The sequence below is a fragment of the Rhinolophus sinicus genome, linkage group LG14 (assembly GCF_036562045.2).
Source record: "Rhinolophus sinicus isolate RSC01 linkage group LG14, ASM3656204v1, whole genome shotgun sequence".
Classification (NCBI taxonomy): domain Eukaryota; kingdom Metazoa; phylum Chordata; class Mammalia; order Chiroptera; family Rhinolophidae; genus Rhinolophus; species Rhinolophus sinicus.
The window spans coordinates 26,629,852-26,641,174 of record NC_133763.1 but is presented as its reverse complement, the minus strand read 5'-3'; the positions used below and the strand labels follow the sequence as shown (position 1 = coordinate 26,641,174).

The window sequence follows — 11,323 nt, the reverse complement described above, 5'->3', positions numbered from 1 at the left end:
GTTCCATGTACACTAGAAAAGAATGTATAGTCTGATGTTTTAGGATGAAGTGCTCTATATATGTCAATTATGTCCATTTCATCTAATGTGTCATTTAGGGCTGCTATTTTGTTATTTATTTTCTGTTTGGATGATCTATCCATAGCTGTCAATGATGTATTTAAGTCCCGTAGTATAATTGTGTTTTGGTCAATTTCTCCCTTTAGTTCTGTTAGTAGTTGCTTGGTATATTTTGGTGCTCCCTGATTGGGGGCATGCATATTGATGACTGTCATATCTTCTTGTTGTATAGTCCCCTTTACCATTATGAAATGTCCATCTTTGTCTCTTGTTACCTTTTTCACCCTGAAGTCTCTTTCATCTGATATCAGTATGGCTAAACCTGATTTTCTCTGGATACCATTTGCTTGGAGTGTCAATTTCCACACTTTCATTTTGAGTCTATGCTTGTCCTTGTAGCTGAGATGTGTCTCTTGGAGACAGCATATGGTTGGGTTTAGTTTTTTTATCCAATCTGCTACTCTGTGTCTTTTTAATGGTGAGTTGAGTCCATTTACATTTAGGGTGATGATTGATATGTGAGGATTTCCTGTCATTCTATCTTTAGTTTTCTGGTAAGGCTGTTTCTCCATTGTTTCTTTGCCTTTTTGTTGTTGTCTATTATTTCTGTGTGGTGGTATTCTATGATGTTTCCCTCTGTTTCTTCTTTTATTACGGTACATATTTCAGTTCTGGATGTTTTTTGATTACCCTTAAGTTTAAGTAAAAGAAAGTTTGATATTTAGAGTATTCCATTTTCTTCAGCACGCTTACTATCTCTATTTCCATATTCTGGTTCAGGACTTTAATCTCCCTCTTTTTATGTTTTGGTTGTCACAAATTTCCCTGTTGGTGGTGGTCGAATAGCCTCCTTTAATATTTCTTGTAGTGTAGGTCATGTATTAAAAATTCCCTCAGCTTCTTTATGTCTGGAAAGGTCTTTATTCTTCCTTCATATCTAAAGGATAACTTTGCTGGATATATTATATTGGGCTCATAATTTCTTTCTTTCAATAGTTTGAATATTTGGTTCCATTCCCTCCTGGCTTGTAGAGTTTCTGCTGAAAAATCTAATGATAGTCTAATGGACTTTGCTTTGTAGGTTACCGTCTTCTCTTCCCTGGCTGCCTTGAGGATTCTTTCTTTGTCGTTGATTTTAGACAGCTTCAATACAATGTGCCTTGGAGAAGACCTGTTGGGATTGAGGTAATGTGTTCTATTTGCTTCTTGGATTCGAGGATCCAGTTCTGTTAACACGTTTGGGAAATTGTCATTGACAATTTGTTTGAATATATTCTCTGTTCCCTTCTCTCTTTCTTCTTCTTCTGGTATGCCCATTATTCTTATATTGCTATTTCTAATGGAGTCAGAAAGTTTTTGTAGAGTTCTTTCATTTCTTCTAAGTCTCAAATCTCTTTCTTCTTCCATCCGTGTCATTTCCAGGTTTCTATCTTTGATGTCACTGATTGTTTCCTCCATCTGGTCAACTCTGCTACCTAAACTGGCTATTTCATTCTTCGTTTCTTCTATTAAGTTCTTAATCTCCAGAAATTCTATTTGGCTGTTTTTTAAAATTTCAATCTCATAAAATGCTCATGTTGTTCTTTGATTGTGTTTCTGAGTTCATTAAACTGCACTTCTGTGTTTTCTTGCATCTCATTGTGTTTTTTCTGAACTGCAATCTTGAATTCTCTGTCATTTAAGTCACATATTTCCATATCTTTGAGTTCCTTTTCTGGAGACTTTTTATTTTCTTTCTGAGGTGTCTTGTTGCCTTGGTTATTCATGGCAATTACTGATTTATTATTTCTCTTCCTAGACATCTACAGGAGTGGCTTCTGCAACAGGTTGCTAGGAAGAGGTCTTTTTTTGTTTTCCAGCACTTGTTGGTAGAATGTTTTATTTTCTCTTCGACTGTAGCCTTTTATTTTTTATTTTTTGTCTTTCATACGGTAGTGCTATGTTTTCTCTGCAATATTCCAGCTTCTCACACAATGGGGGGACTCCCTGGGAGACAGGCTTCTCCTCTGTTCAAAATTTGCCTGAGTCACAGGGTGCAGTGTCCCTGTGGGTATATGGAGAGCTTTTGATGTTCCAAAGCTCTTCCTGCACCAGATTCAGAGCCCGTATGTTTCAGCAGTTCTGTTTACTCCTGCAGGGATCCGCCCAGATAGGTGGGGCCAGGGGATGGGCGAGTTGTGAGAGGTGGCCCAGAGCAATGGTGGCGACCATCACCACAGCCGGTCCTGCTTCCACAGCTCCCTCCCTTTTGCCAGAACTAGTTGGGCTGCGAATCTGTGTCTGCGGTCCACAGTTTTCAGAAAAGCAAATATTCTGTTGTTTTGATCTGAAACTGTTACTGTTCCTGCTTTTAGCACCGGGCAGGTGGGGGCGGGACAAGCTGTGGGACGGTGGGTGGGGGGATAGTCTCAGTGTCTAAGGCTTCCGTTCTCTTCTCAGCAGTGAGGGCTTATACCACTCTTTTCAGCCTTCTTCCCTCAGTCTTTTCTCCAAGGTCTCTGCTGTGAGTGTTGGCTTCAGCTGTGTTATATGCTGTCGCCTCAGCCCTGTGTGCCATAAGCGGAGCCCTAGCAGTTCGAGTTCTTCCCTCTCCCCTAGCTGTGGTAGTTCCTGGATGCATCGGTCTCAGAGCACTGAGCTAGGTCTGTGTTCTGCCCGTGTGGCTCTGTCTCCGTACTTCTCCCTTCCCTCCTCCCTCGCGCATGCGAATCGCCCACCATTAGGTGAATTCAGTAGTGGGCCTCTTTGTCTTGCCTGTCTGCTGTGCAGGGAGTCCTTTGTGGAGTTATAGTTGTTCGATTAGGAATGTACATTCTCAGTACAGTACAGAATAATAAAACAAATTCTATACTTAGACAAACCCAGCACAACTGCAGAATGGGCTTGTTTAAGAATTTAGAGTTGAATACTATGGTAATAAAAATAAGAATACTTATTCAAAGAGTAAAGTAAAATAAATAAAAGAATAAAAATGCAATATTTTGTTCTAGAAGGGTGGAGAGATAAAGGTCTATACAAGAAGTAAAATGTGGTTTTATATAAACCATAAGATGATTAAAAACAAGTTGAAATGCATGACTAATTCCAATAAATGTTAATGGACTAAACCCATATTTTTAGAAAGAGAGTTTGTATGTAAAATTTGGAAAAACAATACAGCTAAAGGGTGCACATAAGTGATTTCTAAAGTAAAATAGTACAGAGATTGGAAAATAAAGAGATGCAAAATGATATACCTTGTAATTGCTTAACAAAAAATCTGGTGCAGCAATATTTATATCTCACCAACTAGAGCAAAAGTAAAGCATTAGTGCTGATAAATGAAGATAAAAGCAGAGGCTACAGAGAAGATACTACAATTGTGGTTTGTGTGCACATAGTTTCAAAATATATGAAACAAAAATTGATAGAATTAGATGATGCAATCACACTAGAGACTGGTAGATCAAGCAATAACATTTGTAAGTATATAGATTATTTGTTTAACAAAATTAAGTAACACAATCTAATGAACACATATAAAATAATGATTGCAAGCAGTAAATGTGAATATTTATTATTCTCAAATATACAGAAAATCAATGTGGAAGATGCGACAGCCGTCTGTCCCAAGAGCTGGACCTGGGCCAGAATGAAGGTAGCTTTCTGTAAATCTCCCTTAGAGAATGCCTGATCATAATTGATGTTTATTTTGACATAAATCAGCCCTACTCACTTGCCTCCTGCTACGTGCTGGTTGTTGTCCTGACCTGGTCAAGCATGTAAAATAACTTGTGTACCTGCTAGTATTCACCTATCACTGTCTGTAACTATTTCCACCCCCTTTACCCTGTATAATTCTCTGGTGCCTGCCAAGCAATGTGGGGATTTATTTCAGCTTGTAGCTGCCAAAGACATACCTCCTATGTAAGTTTCCCTTAATAAAATCCATAAATTAATAGACTGGAATGACCAGCCTATTTTTCACCAAGGTAGATTTTCAGTCTTGGGGCTTTTCTGTGGGTCTCCATGTACTAACAGCCATTTCCAAAAACTATTTCAAAGAATGAATAAAAATCAAACATTCTCTCTTGACAATACAGTGTAGTGAACTTATAAATCATCAGTGAAAAGATAGTTTTAAAAAAGTATACATTTGAAAAAAGAAAAGTATCCTTAAATAATTCAAATGTTCAAGAAATGTCATAATGGCAGTTACAAATTATTTTGAAATAAATAAGATTAAGAATAATCCTAAAGTAAGTAAAAGAAAGAAGAACAAAATCAAGACAGAAAATAATGCAATTTACCAACCAAAGTCAGTTCTCCTTCCATCACTATGTATTTGATCCTGTTTACCCTCATCTACCCTCCATCCCCTTATCCTCCGGTAACCACTAAACTATTGTTTGTGTCTATGAGGTTTTTCTTTTTCCTTTATTTAACTGACTCTGGGTGGTGAACACACAATTTGATATGTAGATGATGCATTACAGAATTGTACACCTGAAACCTATGTAACCTTATTAACCATTGTCACCTCAATAAACTTTAATTAAAAAATATTAATGATAATAATGAAATTTAAGACCAAGAAACAAAAGAAAGAAACAAATAGTTCTTTGAAAGAACTAATTTAATAAAGTTCTTTAACTTAACAAGAAACCTCCAGCAAAACTAATAAAGAAAAAATGAGAAAAAGCAAAATTAAATAATACTAGCAACATAAAGGAGCCATAACCAGGTGGAGATCCATAATGGCATACTAAAATAAATGTTTTGAATAAATTTTAACCTAGCTGACATGAGTAATTTTATAGTAATGTTACATTATCAAAGCTGATTTAAGCTGGTAAAACTAATAGTTAACCAAATAAAGAACAAACGAGAGAACTCTCTCAATGTAATGAGGAACAACATTGGATCCATAGGCAAACCAAGTCTATGAAATGATAGACTAGTTTATATAAGGAATAATACTAAAATTAGAATAGAAAATTAACTTTTGTATCAATAAATAATATTAATATAGTGTGATAAAGTCACATAATTTCCACTTATACCCATAACTTTCATGTATTGTATCATTCTCACTGGAATTTCTAACTCATCGTTCTTCAGTGTTTCATGTTCTTCATTGTTCTCTGTGACCCTGTGACTCTGTCTTGCATTAGTGTATTTGTGGGTATGTCCAATCCCCCCAGCTGGCCTGAAGCATGTCTGTGGTGTCTGCTATGGAGTCCAGCATGGTGCTTTTTCCCAGAATGCGTGATGTATCCAATGCTGAGAGGATATGTGGGTACTACCTCCTTCCCTGTAGAAAGTAACAGTCATAAGGTGTGACCTTACAGATGACAAGTGCAAAACAACATCTGGGCCAAGTTTGTCCCTGGTGCATGGAGCCCCACTTGGCATGCTGTCATGGTCAAGGGCAGAGAGCTTACCCAAAGTTCCTCTGGCTGGCTGTGTGCCCAACTCACCTCTGTTCACCCACAGCTCAGGTTTCAGACTTCTAAATATAAGGTGTGCTCAGGAGTCCTCGGCCACACTCAAAATCACTGCACAGTGTCTCCTGGCCTGCTGGGGAAACACAGTCTGTCCTGGATCACAACAAATTGGTTGTTTCAAACTGTGCATTTTCTGAGAAAATTTTTGAATCATCTTAATTAAAAAAAAAAAAAAAAAACAACTTGGAGAAAACAATTGGGTGAGTGACTATATCATGGCTGTGTTAATACTTTTTCTCTGACCTTTACGTTTATTTCAGATGAAATAAGTTGTGGACACTGTTGGTAGTAGTTTACATAATTTTTTTCCTTGCTTTTTCAAATAAATATACTCATTGATTGCACTTTTGTTTATTGCAGTATATTTGATTATAATTTTATGTAAACTTTTTAATTCTTTTTATCAGATATTTATTACATGGTATTAATTTATCTTGGTTTGCAAAAATTATTTATATGGGAAAAAAGGGAAACTCCATGTTGTTAATATCAACCTCTCTTTTCCAGTCACTGTTTCTCAGACTGCTCTTCACAGTCTCCCCGGTGGTCTCTTACAGGGAAAGCAATGGCATCAGTACCTTCTATTGGTTGCCTTCTGGCCAAAAATCAGTATTATCGAAGTAAGTTGTATCATCACTAGAGGATATCCCTAGAGGATTATTTGAGGTGATGTCTATAGGATATTAGTAACCTATGTATCATGACCTGGTCAGAACTTAAGGGAGAAAACTGACAACCATTTGTAATCATGAAGGAAATAGGAATAGAACCCATTTGAGACCTCTCTGAATCAATATTATCAAGGAAGTCTCATTTCTTTGTTTAAGTATGTTATGTTATATGGATGAAACCATTAACACTTATAAATGAGTTAAATCAGCTTATATTTCATAATTATGTTTAATTTCAATAACTTTAACAGGATACATTAACTACTGACAATTTTGTAATACATTATCTATATTTCACATTGTGTGTTCACCACCCAGAGTCAGTTCTCTTTCCATCACCATATATGAGACCCCGTTTACCCTCTTCTAGAGCCCTCCTCCCCCCTCACCCTCTAGTAACCCCTAAACTATTGTTTATGACTATGAGTTTTTGTTTCTTCATTTGTTTGTCTTGTTGTTTTTTTTAGTGTTATATAATCATACACCTGAAATCTATGTAACTTTACTAATAATTGTCACCCCAATAAACTAACTAAAAAAAAATGACAATTTTACATAAATAAAATAATATTTATTCCTTAGATAAGCAGGGACAGTATGACTATGCTTCAGGGATTTTCTAATTTCCATTTGCTGCTATAAATAATAGGTCAGCATTTATCACTCCAGTTTTATTTTTATCTATCCATCTCTGAGTATTCATAGCTCAATAGAAAATTGTAGCTTCTTAAAGAAAATTTAGAAATTTCATTAAATAAAAGTGAAAACCAAATTATCACTTATTGAAAATATGCCAGCAACATGTAAAAAACTCTTATTTCAAGGTTTGTTTGTAGCATAAGAAATATATATTGAAATATATATTGATTTATTCTTTTTACAACAAAGTTAAACTATGCTTATTTACTTAGTGTTATTATATCCACAGAAGTTATTTTTATATTCTGATCTTTTAAAAGATGTACAGGTTTCAAATGCAAGTATGATAAGACAAACTGTTATTTAAAAAAAATTCCTTTATTTCTAAATTCGATAGCTTTTTAGGTTATGTAAATATATACACATACTATATCTAATGTGGTACAATCATATTTATTTTTAATTTTGTGTTTCCTGAGATTTTTAATTTGACAACATATATAACATTTTAAATTCTATACCTATATGTATGGTATCCATGCAGAAAGACAGAGAGAGAGAGGAAGGAGGAATAGGAGGAGGTAGAGAGAGAGAGAAAGAGAATGTCTACCATGAAAAAGAATATACCATATTAATAAAAAATGCAATATACCTTATTCTGGAAGAATTTTTTAATTGATTAATAATTTATTAAATTCATAAATTCATGAGCCAGAAGTAAATGATTTCAAACTATGTGACTTGAGAGTTTAGAGATAAATAAATAATATGTGTATGCTTGCTTATTATTTATTTGTTAATTTATTATTATTTTTTTCCCCCGTAGAGGCCAGTATTTCTTCAGTTAGCTCTCTAACTGGTTCTGACTCTGTTAACTTCATAGATGAGGACAAATCCCTGCAAGGTATTTGGTTTATTTCTTAACAGCACCACCCTCAGTATTTTCTTTTGTTTTTAATATCTCAAATGTGTTTTATAAGAGAGTAATAAAAGTTTTATTTGATAGGGTTACCCGAAGCGGCAGACTCCACCTGGTGGATTAGTTCCTTTTTTCATTCTGAATCTGTGCTTTCTAATGTAAAAAAAGATCTGTCTACTAGTGGGTAAGTTGCAGCTTTTTTCTGATAAGGATATTTCTTACCTAGTGAATGAAACAATGCATGTCATAATTATTAAGTTAACCAATAAAGACAATAGTTTTTTCTTGAAGAGGATGAAGGTTGTGATATAAAGAATATTTGTGGGATGGTGAGGGAGAAAATAGTAGCTCCCTCATTCTAGTTAACCATCAGTCAGACCATGAGCACTCTCATTCTATCACTAAAGTGTGATTGAAAAGTCATATGACAATTTTTATCATTGTTTTGGGAGGATAGATTGGGAATCAGAGGCAAGGTTCTAAATGTGCTTTTTTAATACTTTCAGGAAGCAAATAACTATCTACTTGCTGTCCTAAACAACCTAGTTTTGTCCCACTGATGTTTTTTTACAAGGAGTTATTTCATTTTTTAGATAATGACTAGTACTACTAATAATGACCACCTACTAAATGGAATAAAAAGAATAAACAATGGTGGCATTTATAGACTCTAGTGTTAAAACATAAGAGTTTTAATAAATTTTCCACATAATAAATTTAAAGTAGAATCAATTAAATAAGACTAATTTTTGAAAATATGTACTCTTTACTCTCTTTATAAAGTATATTGATTTGAATTATCTAGGTAAATGTTTCACTTATTTTCCACTTTATGACTATAAAGGCAACCTAACTTACAGATAAGCATTTCTCAGCTAATCATCTTTGTATTGCAATACAATGAATGTTGTTGTAGAAACTGTCTTTTTTTAATTAAATTTATTGGGGTGACATTGGTTAATAAAATTATGTAGGTTTCAACTGTACAATTCTATAATATGACATCTATATATTGCATTGTGTGTGTGTACATATATACAATGGAATATTACTCAGCTAAGAAATATTACTCATCATAGGAAATATGAAACAGTGCCATTTGTGACAACATGGATAGATCTTGAGTTTAACAACTGTTTATTTTATACAGCACTAATTGTTGAGTCTAACAATCAAAATGACTGCACCTGCTGAAGTGCTAAAAATGTGAACTACACCTTTCAGCACTCAAGCTATTCCAGATGACTCTTCTCCATTTAAGAAGACAAAACCTGCCCAAGATCTTATTTATTAGACAAGATCACGGAAGCCACCCATAAAAGTTCAGACATTTTCTTCAATACTAAGACAATAGCTGTAAATGCCATCAGGTTCATGGAGAATATTAGTAAAGCATGTTTTGAGAAACACGTGCCCTTTTAAAGTAATGAGTCTTCAAATGTAGTAACCTTTTCATTATCCATATTATTTTCCAAAAAATATTTCAAAATTATTTTTTTTAATTTTCAAAAAACTTGCAAGACTTGCTTTATGTCAGTTATTTATTATGCCTTAAAACTGAAGCATGGATGCCTAACATAATGGTTTAAAGTCCATTGGATTCAAACATGTAAAAGAGTTGCAAAATTTTTACTTTTAATAATGAACATTGGAAATAGCAAACATACCCATTATCTATTACATACGTTATTGCACATCTAACGAATTGGTTATTGTGTAGACTTTAAAATTCATGATTTTAAACTATATTTAGCAACACAGAAAATTAAAATGATGCAAAGTTCAGTGAAAAAAACAGGATAATCTATATATATTGTGGTTTTAGTTAAAAGGAATATATGCATAAGACTATTATTTAGTAAAACTACTAAAAGGTAATACAACATAATAGTAATGGTGGTTATTTCTGGAGATGGGATTATGGGTGATTTTCATTTTCTTCTTTACATTTTTTCTGTATCTTCTCAAATTTTGATGCAACCAATTTTGTGTATAATTAGAGAATACTTAAATGTATTAAAAAAGAGCACTGGAAAAAAAACTTTCTGAACGTGAATATTTCCTACATTGGGTAAAATATTTCTACTTTCTTCAATATTGGTTAGAAAATACTTAATGAGTTTCAATTTTAAAGTTTTTATATACTGCTTGCAAATATTTTTCAATATAAGATGATATGCTTAGAAATTAGAAATACTGAACTCACTCAAAGGTAGATATCACTACAGTGTTTTGTGGCTGGCATTGCATTAAACATCCTGTAGAGCACACATGATTGCTTATTAGTAAAACTGTCTTCTTATCCAACCATATAACCATGAAAAAATATCAAGACTGTTTATTCTCAGTGATGGACACTACTGACCATTTACTACTCTTTCCAAATGGCACACGCATTCCTTTAATTTTGTGGCCCTCTATCACTTGCTGTCAATGAAGGGACTCAAATATCACTTTGGCTCAATAGCATATCATTGTTTACATATTCCTTATCTGGTGGTTGCTTGCGTTTATAATTTTTATATATTTGTAGAGGCCAATTAAATTTTGGACTGTATATCTCACTTGGCTTTAGTCTAAAATTAAATGACATTGATTAAAGATTGATATTTTTCTAAACAGAAAAAAATGTGGTAAAACGAAATGGTAAATTTTAAGAAATTTTATTTTTCCTTTAAGGTTATCAGCAAATTCCTTTTCACAGAAATCCTTGGTCTATGTGTAAGCAGATTGCTTGTTTATGTTATTTGATGAATTTCCCAAAATCGTCAAAATTCTTCTTAGTTTAGAATCGTGCTACTGTTGCTGAAAGTTATTGTTTAAAGTAGTTGGATTTTACGTAAGATTTTAAATCAAACATGTCATGAATAATACATAACTAAGCATTTTAAAGTGGTTAATATGCATGCACACCTATGTATGTGAGGCTAGATTGAAGATAGATAGAGATGATAGATAGATAGATAGATAGATAGATAGATAGATAGATAGATAGATAGATAGATAGATGGATAGGCAGATAGAGAGATGGATATCCTAAAAATAATATAAGAAATCTTCCTGAAAAGTAATGTTAATGTGAACTTTTGTAAAATGATTTAAAAATTGAAAGTATTCCTGTGTGCTAGCTCAGAGTTTCTACAGAATTAAGACGATAAAAATAAATAAAAAGAACAAAATGTCTTCTAGGTATATTCTAGTTAATTGCTTCTAATGTAATTTTCCTACAGTTCAGATACTTTAGGGCTGTCTTTAAAAAGTACATCACACAGGTCTTAACATAACTCTTATTAAAATATTTCTTGCCCAGCTCTGCTGCCGATTGGGTACATAGTGAATAATATAGGCTAAATATGTTAGAGAGGTATCAGAACTCTTACTTGAAATCTGCTATGATCATTCTAATCTGATATAAAATGTTATTTGATTTAGCTATGATGTCTGCATTAAATGTAACAAGGTTTTGACAATTTCTGCTCAGATTCTGTGAAATTATATGTTGAGATTCTACTAATTTTACTGAGACATTATTTTGATAGCAGGTTCCG

At 33.5% G+C, this 11,323-nt stretch overlaps 1 protein-coding gene across 2 annotated transcripts; it reads left to right on the top strand.

Moving 5' to 3' along the window:
- Positions 1-5,580: 5,580 nt before the first annotated feature.
- On the top strand, positions 5,581-9,816 carry PPDPFL (pancreatic progenitor cell differentiation and proliferation factor like). 2 transcript variants are annotated; one of them, XM_019712588.2, is made up of 5 exons: positions 5,581-5,746; positions 6,054-6,166; positions 7,683-7,760; positions 7,863-7,959; positions 8,926-9,816. In XM_019712588.2, exons 2-5 carry the CDS (start codon positions 6,112-6,114, stop codon positions 8,936-8,938), a joined length of 243 nt encoding a protein of 80 aa, XP_019568147.1. In that variant the 5' UTR covers positions 5,581-5,746; positions 6,054-6,111; the 3' UTR covers positions 8,939-9,816. The 2 variants fall into 2 exon arrangements, with proteins under 2 accessions (XP_019568147.1, XP_074174894.1); XM_074318793.1 differs by lacking the exon at positions 8,926-9,816 and having other exon boundaries at positions 5,584-5,746; positions 7,863-7,963.
- Positions 9,817-11,323: the final 1,507 nt, after the last annotated feature.